The sequence below is a fragment of the Martes martes genome, assembly GCF_963455335.1.
Source record: "Martes martes genome assembly, chromosome: 7".
NCBI classification, from domain to species: domain Eukaryota; kingdom Metazoa; phylum Chordata; class Mammalia; order Carnivora; family Mustelidae; genus Martes; species Martes martes.
The window spans coordinates 69,914,199-69,928,969 of record NC_137894.1 but is presented as its reverse complement, the minus strand read 5'-3'; the positions used below and the strand labels follow the sequence as shown (position 1 = coordinate 69,928,969).

Genomic DNA, 14,771 nt, shown 5'->3' with positions numbered 1-14,771 from the left:
CTTGGGGTCCTGGGATTGAGCATCACAGCAACGGGCTTCCTGCTCAGTGGGGAGTCTGCTTGTCTCCCCTTCTCTCTCTGCCCCTCCCCCAGCTTGTTTTTTCTCTCTCTCTCTTAAATAAATCTTTTTTTTAAAAAATAATACAGGGGCGCCTGGGTGGCTCAGTGGGTTAAAGCCTCTGCCTTCAGCTCAGGTCATGATCCCAGGGTCCTGGCATCGAGCCCCGCATCGGGCTCTCAGCTCCGAGGGGCACCTGCTTCCTCCTCTCTCTCTGCCTGCCTGCCTCTCTGCCTACTTGTGATCTCTGTCTGTCAAATAAATAAATAGAATCTTAAAAAAAAAAAAAAAAAAAGGTCCTAAAAATATACAGTTCCTGGAGATCTGGACTGGGCAGGACTGAGGTGGGCCAGGAACTCTGAGGAGGCAATGTGGGGGAAAGCACTCAGTTAATCTTTTTGTCTCTCTGGATCCTTTGCAAGAACATGAGGCTAAACCACTCGCCATCTCACCTGTGATAGGAGAGAATCGGGCCACTCTTCAAGGCATACCACAGACCCGTTATTCTCTAGATGGGATGTGGCTGGAGCTAGGCTGGCCTTCGGGACTGGTCCGTCTCCACCGTGGGCTGACCCCCATTTCTGGTGACAAAAAATGAAGTGAGTATGTTTGTATCATTGTAGAAAGGATGCTGACCCTCTTGTGAGGGGATGGGATCAGGAATGATGCTCTGTTCATGGCTCAAAAATAACTATGAAGAGCTAAAGGTAAGTATGGTGTGAGCATTTACACAAAGATTGTGACAACAGAAAACACCCGTCTTCGAACCTAAGCTTATCTAAACTATACACCACTGGTGAACACTTGGCCTTATTGTAAACCAGGAACCACGAAGCACAGGTTAACCTATCTGTGCTCCCCAATAATAGGTGGCTTCACACCCCTCGGTCTGTAACCCAAGAAAAATGAAAACATGCCCACACAGAAACTTGAACACAAATGTGCACCGTAGCCCAAAGTGGAACATCTCAAATGTTCAACAACCGATGAACGGATGAACAAAGGGTGGGATATCAGGCAACGGGGTATCATTTGGCAGTGAAAGGGGAATGAAGTCCTGGTTCATGCCACAGCGTGGATGAGCCTTGAAAAAATTGTGCTGAACGAAAAAAGCCAGACACAATGGACTACACAGTGTGTGATTCTGTTCATATGAAATAGTCGGAACAGGCAAATCCACAGAGACAGAAAGTAGTTTGGTGGTTGCCTGGGGCTCAGATGGGATGAATGGGGAGGGACTGCCAATGGGTGCAGGATTTCCTTTGATGTCATGGAATTAGTGGTGATGGCTGCACATTTATCACAATAAAGCTGCTAAATATATAGATATATGGAAAAATAGTAGGTACTCGGTACGTATTTTCCGTATTTAAAAAAACAAAACCAAGAAACCAGATAGGTAAGGCTCACCAAAATGTTACATTTTGATTTTTGGTTAAAAGTGGGACAAGTGAGCATAGTAACACTGGTTAGTTCATACCTATAATAAAAAATTTCTCTGTAAAGAACTTTCCCTATGTACCAAGCACTGTGCAAAGCACCTTGCATACACCAAGTCACATAATCCTTGTAATAGCTGGATGGTGCAGTTTATTACCTCCATTTTTTAGGGAAATTGAAGCTAGAAGAGCTGGATAATTTGCTCATGGTTGCACAGTTTCTAAGTGGCAGAGCGAGGATTTTAACCAAATCTGACTGCAAACTGCTTCCTTGCATGGTGTGGATCAGAAATTCTGTGTAGAGGTTCATTTGTTCACTTGCTGTTTGGTTCACCTGATAATTATCAGGAGTTAGCCAATGGCCAGGCCAGAGGATTCACCACTCACCACCAAACTATGCCAAATCTAAGAAAAACTGTGCTTGTTGCTAAAATATAATGTTATATTTAATCAGGTAAAATCATGAGTCCCTGGCAAATAAAATATGACCATAGAGAAAAACATTTAACTCCACGAGGAACCCATAAGATATCAAAAAGAGTTCAAATGGGAGCTTGATGCACAGAGATTTATAATCCCTTCTAAGGAAATTCATTTGGCTCACTATACACGAACCCCTGATGTGGCAGACCAGGCACCCACCAGTACCAATGGCCAGCTCAACCTTTGTAGGGAGAATCCCATTGTTGCCATACACTCTCCCTGCTGCCATGGCCTCTTTGTTCCCAGACTCACAGAATCAGCACCAGGCTAGCTGGGTAAAGAAGCTCTCTGACATCCACAGAGCACAGAAGTGTGTCTGATTATTAAGAGTATGCTCCTGATATTCACATGGGACGTGAATATCTCCAGTCTGTACCCATTCAGAGGCATCCAGACAATAACTCTTTCCAAGATTTCCTTAGCACCAATCTTCCAGTCCTCGTCTTCTCAAGGCCCTGGCCATCCAGCCAAACCATCAGCAACTGCCCAAGAACCAGTGTCGATGGGTATTCTGGCCATCTGTCCCTCTCCACACATAGTGGACAGTCAAATGCCTGGCTGGAATCCCTGCCCACTGGGAAGATTTTCCTTTACCAATGTCTTCACAGTCACCTCTGAGTGGGGCTGTGATGCTCCCCCTGTCCACTTGCGTGTGGTACCACACATCATGTGGACCCATCTGTAATCCAGGCTTGAGTTTTTCTCGCTCAGTCAACTGATCATAAGCAATCTCTTGGAGGCCCCAGGCATGGAATGAGGGAGGAGGCAAAGCAGTAAGAATTGGTGTTGCAGGATTCTGAGCCACCTACTCATGCAATTCACTTGTACCTAATGGATCTGCCTGAGTTCAGTCTTTTATACAGAGAAGACATGCAGATTGCTGCTGTGCATGCCCAGCCTTATGTCTAGGTAAATCAGACAACATCCACACGATGAGAGCTCAAGCTACATGGTCACCTGATAGCACATGGTTAGTGATTCAGGCTCTACCAAGGTCCAGTAGCAAGTCAGAACCTGCTTCTTGAAAGGAGAATAGCTATGTGCAGAGAAGAATACAGATTTGCTTTGAAAACCTAGAGATCTGTGCTGTAATTCTCCTATTGGTATTTGCTGGAGTGTCCGTACAGGATCCCTCTTTGGCACATCACATATCATTGGATCTGGTGGAGCCCAAGACCCAGGTGGTAGAGCAGCTTGTAGTACAGCCTAAATGTGCTACAGAACCTTCTCTTGTTCCTCCCAATCCACCAGCCTGAGGATGGGTCAAATTCACACACTCATACGTGGTGTATGTTGCCTCCCAAATCCAAAAGGACCTCCCAAATGTCTTGCCTCTTCTTTCTTGTAGGTGAAACAAGGGGCACCAACTCCTCTTTCACCCTGAGTGGGATATTGCAACATAATCCAGACCACTGCACCCACAGAATTTTTACTAATACCAATTCCATGTCAGTCTGGGTCCAATCAGGAGAAAGAAGCCATAGAGTACAATGAACAGAGAAAGGTTAATATAAGAAATGCTAACTATAGGGACGCCTGGGTGGCTCAGTGGGTTAAAGCCTCTGCCTTCAGTTCTGGTCGTGATCTCAGGGTCCTGGGATCAAGCCCCGCATTGGGCTCTCTGCCGCGCGGGGAGCCCGCTTCTCCCTCTCTCTCTGCCTGCCGCTCTCCCTCCTTGTGATCTCTCTCTGTCTGTCTGTCAAGAAATAAATAAAATCTATTTTTTAAAAAAAGAGAAAGAAAAAGAAATGCTAACTATAACAGAGCCTTGGAATAATGAGGAATTGGCCACTAAAAAGTAAAGAGAATTCTAAGCAATATAGAAATGGTAGCTACCGGAAGCAGCCACTATCCTGGAGCTGGGTACTCAGCTATTCCGGCTATAGTGTTAATTAAACTCTGCTGTGGGGGGCTTTTCTTTGTTTCAGCACCAGACTGTAGGGTTCTTGAGAGCAGGGGCCACATACCTCGTTCTGCATTACATCCCAGTGCTAACAGGCTCTGAATAAATACGAGTGAATGAATGAATACAGCCAGTACTGGCACTCCAGCAGGCTGCAGAAGTATCCTGTTTCCTGCCGCATATGCCAGATCCACAGGCAGGTATCTCCAGCACACACACCTGCGTGCTTCCGTCCAATCGGGAGATGATGATCCTCGCAAGGGAGTCGTCAGTGGAGGGCTGTGGGTGGCCTTTGTCAACTTCTTAAGAGGAGGCAAAAGTCTGGATCAACTTCCCAGACTGTCCCCTCTGGGTTCTTAGTCCCTAGCCCCAGAGCTAAACAATAATCACCCCACCCCACCCCCTCACCCCCGCAAAAAAAAAAAAAAAAGCCTCATTCGGTCTCTTATCGCCCTGTGAGCGCGTGCACACCACGGAGCCTGGCCTTTGGGGCTGGAACAGGTGCGGATGGGATTCCCATCAAAGGCTCCTCTCCGGGCCTAGAAAAACAACTGCGGGGCCGAACCAGGGAGGGGTGTGGCGGCCCCTCCCTGGGCGGAGGCGCAGCCGGACCTAGAAAACCGGGTCAGGTCGGGGGGTGCGGGGAGAGGTCCGGCCATGGCGGACGCGGTGAGGGAGCGCACGGCGCAGCTGCTGAGCGACTACCTGGAGTACTGCGCCCGCGGGCCCGGCACCCCCGCGCGGTCGCCGTCTACGCGCGAGGCCGCGGTGCTGCGCTCGGTGGCCGCCGACGTGCGGCAGCGTCACGAGCGCTTCTTGTCGGCTTACCGCGGCTACCGCGGCAACCGCGTCGAGCTGGTGGCTCAAGTGGAGCGGGAGATACTCGCCCACCCCCAAGCCCTAAGCTGGGGCCGTGTGGTGGCGCTCTTGACCTTCGCGGGAACGCTGCTGGAGCGCCCGCCGTCGGGGGCCTGCTCGAACTTGGGGCCCGACCAGGAACTGGAGCTGGGGGAGTGGGAGGCCCGCGTTCACCAGGACTGCCGGCGCCTGGTGGACTTCCTCTGCCGTCGGCTCACAGGGCAGCACCGCGCCTGGCTGGAGGCGCACGGCGGCTGGGTGAGCGCGGGGGGACGCGGGGAGCGGGGGCCGGGTGGGCAGCTGGGGGCGCGCTCGAATGGCCCGACCGGGGGAGGGGGCTCGCGGTGTCAGCCGGGTGAGGTGTTCCTTTCAGCGAGACGAGGATTTCCAGTGTTAAGTCTGGCTTGCTCTCCTGGTGGTCAGACCGGCAGAAACCGCCCTCGCTAGACCGCTCTCTATTAACCCATTCTAAAGCAGCTGCGCACGACCTGGTTGGCACACTTTGGCCTTACCTTTGCCGGTCTTAGGGGTTTTAGGATGCGCCCACGTTAGGGCTGGATGCTTCGCTTACATAGAGATCCCCAAACTGGTAAAGTCAGCAGTGGGGTGGCCCTGGGCCAGGTGGGTTTTTTCTCCTCTGCCTGTTAAACAACGTTTGGAGAGACGGACCCCACCGCGCTACAGGGTGGAGAGCACCAGCGTAAAACCGTAACAAATGAAAAGGCATCCCCCTGCCCAGCCCCGACACTTCTTAGGAAGAGCCGGGCCAGAAGTGCTGGAGAGAGTGCGCAGGCCCCCAGTGGTGGTGTTGACTCAAGGTTCCTTAACTTCCAGCCCTTTGCACCCAGCTCCTCACTGAGTGATAACCAGGTGCCTGGGCTTTCAGCTGTAGGTCGTTGATTTCTGTGGTCTAGGCTAGATGGGCAGGCGATTGCCCTGCAGCTCCTGAACCCCGTCAGTGATCAAGGGAAGCCCACCCACCCTTCAGTATGAGGAGAACATGCCTCCTGGTTTCTTAGCTAGAGTCCTGGTCCATTCCTCTCTTCCTTCTTGGACTTGAATCAAGGACTGCAGTGACCCAAGTTACAGAATGAATTTGGCCAAAGTATTGGAAACAGCTATTAAGAAAGGAACTAAGGGGGAGGGGGTGCGCCTGGGTGGGTCAATCGTTAGGTGTCTGCCTTAGGCTCCAGTGGTGATCCCAGGGTCCTGGGATTGAATCCCGCTATTGGCTCCCTACTCAGCAGGAAGCCTGCTTCTCCCTCTCTCTTTCCCCTTCCTTGTGTTCCCTCTCTTGCTGTCTCTCTGTCAAATAATAAATAAAAATCTTAAAAAAAAAAAAAACTAAGGAAGACAGGAAATTTAGCTCCTGTTGGCAGTTGACATCACCTGTTGTAAGGAAATTGGCCCCGTTTGTGGAGGAGAGGTAGTACGGGAATCAGAATCTTGACCTTCTATGAACAGTCCGAGCTGTTAGCCTTAACTCCTGCGTTCTTCTTGGCCTGTGTGCTGTTCTTCAATCATCCAGGCCTGGACACTCTTAAGAACGGACCTGAGCCCTTTTTAAGGCATTTGGCCCCTAAGGGCCCTCTGTAGTTAGAGGAAATTGATTGGAAGGAGGTCATAGTTTTTATTCTCATTTTGACTAAGGAGTATTCCTTTAGCATCAAGAGGCCCAGATTCCCCCTTTCATTTTTTAGATTCCACATATAAATCATGTTTTTTGTGTCTTTCTGACTGACTTCCCCCACACCTCTCCCAGCTACACTTAAATGCCACTATCTCAGGGCACCTTGGTGGCTTAGTGGGTTAAATGTCAGACTTGATTTTTGGCTTAGGTCCTGACCTCAGGGTTGCGAGATCGAGTCGCTCTGACAGGGCATGGAGCCTGCTGAAGATTGTCTCTTCCCTCTGCACTCTTCTCTCTCTTCCCCCGCCTTTAAAAAAGCCACTATCCAGACTTCATTCCTTTCTTCTCTATGTTTCTGAATGGAGCTTCTTTGTTTTGTTTTTAAATTTTATTTATTTATTTCACAGAGATCACAAGTAGGCAGATAGGCAGAGAGAGAGGAGGAAGCAGGCTCCGCCGTGAGCAGGGAGCCTGATGTGGGGCTCGATCCATGACCTGAGCCGAAGGCAGAGGCTTTAACCCACTGAGCCACCCAGGTGCCCCCTGAATGGAGCTTCTTGTATTACTGTCTTAGGTGATTGTTTTCAACCTCGCGATTTGCCAGTTTCCCACATGGCACCTGCTCTTTGCTCAGGAAAGAATATGATAAATTAGTCTGCGTTCCTCTTAGTTTTTTTTTTCTTTGAAATTTTAAAATTTTTATTAACTTAAAATTTGGTATAATTAACTTACAGTGTTACTAATTTGGGGTGTACAAAATAGTGATTGAAATGAGGGGCATCTCAGTGGCTCAGTTGATTAAAGCATCTGCCTTCAGCTCCGGTCATGATCCTGGTGTCCTGGACACCTACCTCAGGCTCCCTGCCTAGCATGGAGTAGTCTGCTTCTCCCTCTGTCCCTCTCCCCTTCTACTCCCCCTCTTCCTCCTCCTCCCCGTGCCCTCCCCACCCCAGCTGGTGTGCAATCTCTGAAATAAGTAAAATTTTAAAAAATAGTAAATAAGTAGTAAAAATGCCTCATGGTTTTATTTTTTATTTGGCCTATCTTCCCACCCACCTCTCTTCCAGTTTTCTGTATTTATAAGCCCATTTCTGTTATGTTTGTTCAGTTCTTTCGTTTTTTAGATTCCACATACAAGTCATGTTTTTTGTGTCTTTCTGACTTCACTTAGCATAATGTCTTCTAGGTCTACCCATGCTGGTTCAAGTGGCAAGATCTCCATCTTTATGGCTAATATTCTATTGTATTAATACACCACATCTTATTTATCCATTAGCCTGTCGCTGGATGTTGGACTATTGTAAATACCACTGTAATGAGCACAGGGGTGCATATATCTTTTCAACTTAGTGTTTTTGTTTTCTTCAGGTAAATACCCAGAAATGGAATTATTGGGTCATACGCCATTTCTGTTTGAATTTTTTTTTAAGCAACTGCCATACTGTTTTCTATAGTGGCTGCATGAGTTTACATTCCCGTAAACAGTTCCCTTTTCTCCAAATCTTCAAAACTTACTTAGTGTATTTTTGATACTAGACATTGACTGGTGTGAGATGACCTCTCATTGTGGTTTAGATTTTCATTTCCCTGATGATGTGTGATGCTGAGCATCTTTTCATGGGTCCTTTGGCCATTTGTAGGTCTTCTTTGGAGAAAGGTCCATTCAGGTCCTCTGCCATTTTTTTTTTTTTTAAGATTTATATTTATTTATCGGAGAGACACAGCAAGAGAGGGAACACAAGCAGGGGGAGTGGGAGAGGAAGAAGCAGTGTTCTGCTGAGCAGAGAGCCTGATGTGGGGCTCGATCCCAGGACGCTGGGATCATGACCTGAGCCTAAGGCAGATGATTAACCAATGGAGCTACCCAGGCGCCCCTCCTCTGCCCATTTTTAATCAGATTATTTGGGGGGGGGTTGGTGTCCTCTTAAAAACGGGGGGGGGGTGCAAATCAAAAGATGAGTATTCTTGCTATGACAAAATTACGTGTCTCCTGTGTCCTTCTTTGCCCTATGTTGGATTCCTTACAAATCCAAACTCAAGTTTCCTAAGTACAGGTTGCCTCTGTGCTTTAAATCCAGGAGTTTCCTTGCTGTTTAATCCAAAAGCACCAGTGTATTTTATTGAGTTCAGCTGTGGGCCATTCTGAACCAGTCTAACTGCCTATCCCTCCCCTTGCAGGATGGCTTTTGTCTCTTCTTCACACCCGTGCTGCTGTCTTCTTGGAAAAGAGTGCTGGTCCAGGCTCTTCTGTCATGCTTTACGGCAGTGATCTTAATCTACTTCTGGAAAAGATTACCGTGAGTTCTGAAATTTTTAACGCATTTCTACCTGCCTAAAAACTGACCAGCCACCTGAATTTGAAATGTGAAAGAATAGAACAGAGTAAACCATCTTCTGAGACGTTTTTCTGCCTTCATCTAAGGAGTCCCGTGGTGATAGTTCAGCGGGAGTTTTAACTCCTGGCGAGTACTCCGAGGTATTAAGACAAAGGCGAAAATGGCTCTTTGAGGGGAAGATGGATTCTAAAGGTTCACTGCTCTAAGAAATAGCAGGAGAAGCTACATTCTAGTAAGTAGGAAACATGGTGCTTTTTGCTACACTTGGATGAGAGTGAATGTGCATCTTTCGTCTGTCCGGTTTTGTGTGCTGCTGCGGACACTTCTCAAGGCAGGCAGTCAGGGATGGAATGCCGAAAGCCCTCCCAAGTCCCAGTTTGACAAGGAATGTAACATTAAAAACTTTTATAAGGAATTCTTTCTAAATACTTTGAAATCTAATTCCTAATTCTACCTTTCTAGATTTTAAAAAGAACCTATATTTTTGACTTCACTAAATTGTTAAATATCTTCAAATTTTTAATAAACTTATGTATCTTTTTTTTAATTTGTTGGTTTTCCTTGGAATTTAATAAGACTGTTCTTAGGAGTAACTTGAATTAATGAAAATTTCCTTTTTTTACTTGTTTAAATACAGTACATACTATTCTTGATTTTAAACAATCAGTACACAAGCTCATAAAAAGTCCTTTACTTCTACCTTCCATTTTGCAGTCAACCCATCACTGGCAAGGTGATAGAGAGGAAAACATTATACTCTAAGGCTCTCCACCTGAGGCCTGGGAATTTAGCAGACAGGTTAACAGCTGAAAAATATACAGATCTTGATGTTTTTACAGGAGACTATAGAAGAGTGGAAACTTCAAAGAAATGTGTAGATTCAGGGTTTATATACCATTTTAACAAAAAGTGATAAATTGTGGAGTAGACAAAGTAGAGGGGTGAGACTGGTAGGGGTAGTATATTCTGAGGAAAGGGACTAGGAAATAGATGGGGGAAACTAATGGAAGGTGAAGGTTATTTTAGTCCAGTTTGTTTGTATGGTCTTCTTGGTGTTGATTTCCGTCTCTAGTGATAAGTGTGCTCTCCCTCCTGGAATAAGAGGGCACCTTTCTTGAGGCACCTGGCTGGTTCAGTTGGTGGAATGTGTGACTTTTAATCTTGGGCTTGTGAGTTCGAACCCCGTGCTAGGGATGGAGATTACTTTTAAACAATCTCTTTAAAAAGGGAGGGGGAATGCTTATATCAGCAAAATCCATAATAGCCAAAATATGGAAAGAGCCCAGATGTCCATTGACACATGAATGAATAAAGATGTAGTATATATACATAATGGAATACTACTTGGCCATCAAAAAGCATGAAATCTTGACATTTGCAATGAGGTGGATGGAACTAGAGAGTATTACGCTAAGTGAAGTAAGTCAGGGAAAGACAAATATGACTTCACTTATAATGTGGAATTCAAGAAGCAAAACAGATGACCCTGGGGGAAGGAAAAATAAATGAAAATTTGAGAGGGAGGCAAACCATAAGAGACTCTTAATTATAGGAAACAAACGGCATTGCTGGAGGGTAGGTGAGTGGGGACATCAGAAGGACACTTTGATAGAATGAGTGCTGGGTGTTATATGCAACTGATGAATCAATGAAATACACCTCTGAAAAGAAAAAGTGGAGGTGCCTGGGTGGCTGAGTCAGTTAAGCACCTGACTCTTGTTTCAGCTCAGGTTGTCCTCCCCAGGTTGTGAGATCAAGTCATGCATTGAGCTCTATGTTGGGGGTGGAGCCCGAGTAAGAGTTCTTTCCCGATCTCCTCCTGTGCCCCACCCCCACATGTGTTCCCATAACAAAACAAAACCAAAAAAAACCCTTTATCATAGGAAATTCATGCCCTGCTTTAGGCAGAAAAGTGGAGGGCAAAGAGCCTTTCCTGTATGTGCTATTTCTTAGTTGCCTTAAGCTCAAAATAATATGCCATAGTTTCATATTTTGGAGTGACCTGTTTGAATCCACCTCAGTGGTGAATGGTGTATGCCATTACTCTTCAGCCATCTGGAATCCATACCCATCTGTCCTTTCTGAGCCCACTCAGACCCTCCAGGCTTCCCACGGCCAAGCAGTGGTGCTCTTTGAGTGGGTGCCCCCAGGGCTGCCAGCAGCCCCAAGAAAAGCACCGATGAGAACCACAAGCCACCCCAAACCTACTTGAGCAATCTCTCCATGGTCAAGCTGTTGCTGATGCTATTAGAACAAGCCTGGGACCAAACGGATAAAAATAAGTGAAGATGGGGAAGGATGTGACCATTACAAATGATGGTTACCACCATTCTGAAGCAAACGCGCATGTTCTGTCCTGTAGCCCGAATGCTGGCGGAGCTGTGTCCAGATGAAGAAGCAGAAGGTGGTACCACATTGGTGATCTTCGTTGCTGGTTCTCTTAAATTCGTGTGTGAAGCTTTTTCAGAAAGGGGTTCATCCAACTATTATTTCCAAGTCATTCCAGAAAGACTTGGAAAAGGGTATTGAAGTCTTAACTTGTCTTGACCCATGGTATTGAATGACAGAGAAACTGCTCAGTAATGGAGCCATTTCATTGAACTCAAAGTCTTCCTGTTCAAGTCTGCTTTATCCAGTAAGTGGAAATGGAGTGAGGGAAGTGACGGACCCCGCCAGGGCTGTTGGTGTAGATCTTAAAGATGCCAAAGTACTTCAGAAACCTCAAGGGCATTATGCCAAGTGAAAAAAGTCAGATGGAGAAAGACAGATACTGATGATGTCTCTAAGTGGAATCGAAAAAGAGGAAATTAAAAAATTTTAAAACCAACCTCATTGATAACAGATTGATAGATTGGTGTTTGCCAGGGTCAGGGAATGGGTGAATGCTTTTTTTGTTGTTTACTTTTATTACTTTTGGGAGAATAAAGCGATAGAAGTGTATTAAGTGAAGATACAGAAAAAAAGCTCTCAAGAGTGAGAGGGGTCCCAACAGGTTGCCAACGAGGGCCTTTAGGGTTGGTCTCTTCCAGAAAGTGAACCAGGGACCTGCAATCTCTTTAACATTTCTACTGATACCGCCATTGAGCAAGGACTAGTGATAACACCTTCGATGGCTTACTTCCTTTTTGGGGTCTGATTATTCTGTGTTGGTCACAGGTTTATTGTAAAACATGCTCCTCCCCACCCACCCCACCCCCCCAAGCAGGACAGGGTGGTCACTTTATTCCCTTATCTCTGGTTTTCCCGCGCCTCCCCATTTTTGGAATTTGTCAGGCTGATCCCGTGGCTCCCTGTCTCTCCCTGCCTAGCCCCACCTGGCCCTTCCTCATTCCTCCCACTTGGAAATAGTAACCCTAACTGCCCTTAAAGAATAGTGGGATGATGACCGCTCTGGCTGCTCCCTCCTGACATGGGGCGTCGGGCTGCGTGGCTGTTAGACTCTACCCAGGGGCCGGTCCAGGGGCTTGTGGTATGGCTCCAGTGAGTCCTGATGAGCCGCAAACGGTACATGCATCAGCACATGCAAAAGGATGAACATAAAACAAGTATTAGGCGGGCGCCTGGTGGCTCAGTGGGTTAAGCCTGTGCCTTCGGGTCAGGTCATGATCTCAGGGTCCTGGGATCAAGCCCTGCATTGGACTCTCTGCTCAGTGGGGAGCCTACTTCCCCCTCCCTCTCTGCCTGCTTCTCTGTGTGCTTGTGACCTCTCTCTCAAATAAATAAAATCTTAAAAGTATTAGGCCCAAAATTATGATTCCATCCCTTAGCTAAGATTCCCAATTACCAGTTTTTTCAAATGGATCAGTAGATAATCTTGATCTTATTTAATGGATCACAAAGGTCTCCTATTAATTGGGACACCTGGGAGGAGTTAACTGTAATGTTAAAGCAACACATGTGAGGAAATTTTTCACACCCCAAAAGGTGTAGCAGTAGTAGACAGTCTCAAGAATTTCTTCTCTGACCTCATTTAATTTTTGGCTGAGTGCATCCGGTGCCTGGGAAGTAGCATTTAGAGTCCTGAGCAAGCGTACTGTGTTGCCTGTTTCATATTGCAGTCCTAACAGAAGTCCTGGAAGTCCCATAATGAGCTTTGAGGTTCTTGTTACCAGAAAGGCTGTTGGATGCTTGGTTAAAGCCTTTGGTTGCAATTGGAGGTCAGTCAAGGTGGCTTCTAGGATAAATGACTATCAGAGATGAAATCAAGAAGCCCTTGCTGTTAGTTTGGGAAGTTTTCACCTATTTTAGTTTTGACCTTAAAAATAGTGAATACCAGTATTTGTCCTAAAAGTCCTTTTTATGAACCCCATTGAAGATGAAACTCATTTCACAAGAGAATAAAGAAGTTATAAAAGACAAAAACTCAGAAATGGACATTGTTAATGATATGAGAGTTCATTATGATACAACTGACATTATTTCTGGGTCACAAACACTTCACAACGGCCAGAGCATCGAGTGGTGGCCCTTACACCAGAATGTAACTTGACAAACAAGCGTGATGAGTCAACAAGACTTTGTTCACGGTTTAAGTCTTGGAGAAGTTTGTTAAAATCTTGGAAAGTTTTAAAGCACTTAGCTAAATAGGATTAAAGAACTCAAAGACCTGATAAAGGCAAAACCTAGAAACTAGTTTTTCTGGGCAGGCAAAGAGAAAATAGCTGTTTACATTTTATCAAGAGCAATTCAAGAAAACTTTTGTCTTTTTAACAATCTTATGCCAGTGTACTTAAAAATCCCTTTATTGTAATCTTAGTCTATCCTGACCACACCTAAAATTCCTTTTCAAAGATTTCCCTTCACAAACCAAGAACTTTCTTTTTGCATTGAGATTTTGTCCCAAGCCATTTCTCTGCAAACAACCGGTCTCTTCTAGGACAAAATTGTTTTCTTTTATCCTTCAACAAAAAAGTATTCCCATTCCTTGAGTCTTTCATACACATCTTCTTTTCTACAGAGTTGCCTAATTTTACACTCTTAGAAATCTTAGTTTCCAGTGAAGACTAAGTAGTAATCCATTGTGAACTGTCACACCAGAATTCCTGAAATGGCAAAGTTATGAACTGGTTGAGCACAAAGTATGTTTACCAGCAGTTTAAAATATCCTTAGTTTCTTCGCAATAAGTAGTCAGAAGCACAAACCTACATCAGGAATCAATGATTGAGCACCTTTTCCTGTTTGGAAAAGACCTAGATGTCCAGTGAACTTAATCCCAAAGACTTTGAAAGCTCTTTTAACAATTTTCTATGAAAACTTGGATGAGACATATAATTAACCATCGTTTCAGCCATCTTTTTGCTGACAAATTGCAACAGAGACAATATGAGCTTACTTGACCTTCAGCAAACCTTGACAGTGTACAAGCTTTACATTTAATGGTGATAACTTTAAAGACCTATAGTTTAAATTTAGTTTAAATACCAAGTTATGTTCCACCTAGGTCCACTTATTATTTTTTTAAAGGAGATGTAGCTGCTGCTTTTTTTTCTTTCTTTTTTTTTTTTTTTAAGATTTTATTTATTTTGACAGATCACAAGTAGGCAGAGAGGCAGGCTCCCTGCTGAGCAGAGAACCCAGTGGGGGGCTTGATCCACCCTGGAATCATGACCTGAACTGAAGACAGAGGCTTTAACCCACTGAGCCACCCAGGCGCCCGTGGGCCCACTTTTTAAAGTCTGTTTGTTCCCCATTGTCAGTTTTCACCTGAGATACAGGTGGGGAGATCTGTAGTGAGCAGTGTATGCGGCTGTACCCAAGGTGCAGAAACAGGAGGTGGTGGGGTAGAAAGACGAGGCAAAGTGCTGCCAGAAGACCCAGAAAAGGGTTCCCAGTTATAAAGCTCATCCGCTTGGACAGATGAGTAGCTTTTCCACCAACAGGCGAGTTTAGGTAGTCCATGTCAGGCCAGAGAAGACAGGAAATTTCCCTGAAACAAAGGAGTTTCAGCAGCTCCTTGGGAATATTCTTTAAACTCCTCGTCCTGAGAGAGACTAACCACAATTGGCTCCACTTAGAGCCATTAACCTAGGAAATGAATGAAGGAGAAGCCCCCACATCTTTTAGG

At 45.7% G+C, this 14,771-nt stretch overlaps 1 protein-coding gene across 1 annotated transcript; it reads left to right on the top strand.

Annotated features, from left to right (window-relative positions):
• Positions 1-4,504: 4,504 nt before the first annotated feature.
• Positions 4,505-8,671, top strand: BCL2L10 (BCL2 like 10; the record flags this gene model as incomplete). Its single annotated transcript, XM_080809727.1, has 2 exons — positions 4,505-4,998; positions 8,549-8,671. The coding sequence occupies exons 1-2, from the start codon at positions 4,540-4,542 to the stop codon at positions 8,669-8,671; spliced, it is 582 nt and encodes a 193-aa protein (XP_080665853.1). The 5' UTR covers positions 4,505-4,539.
• Between the last annotated feature and the right edge of the window lie 6,100 nt (positions 8,672-14,771).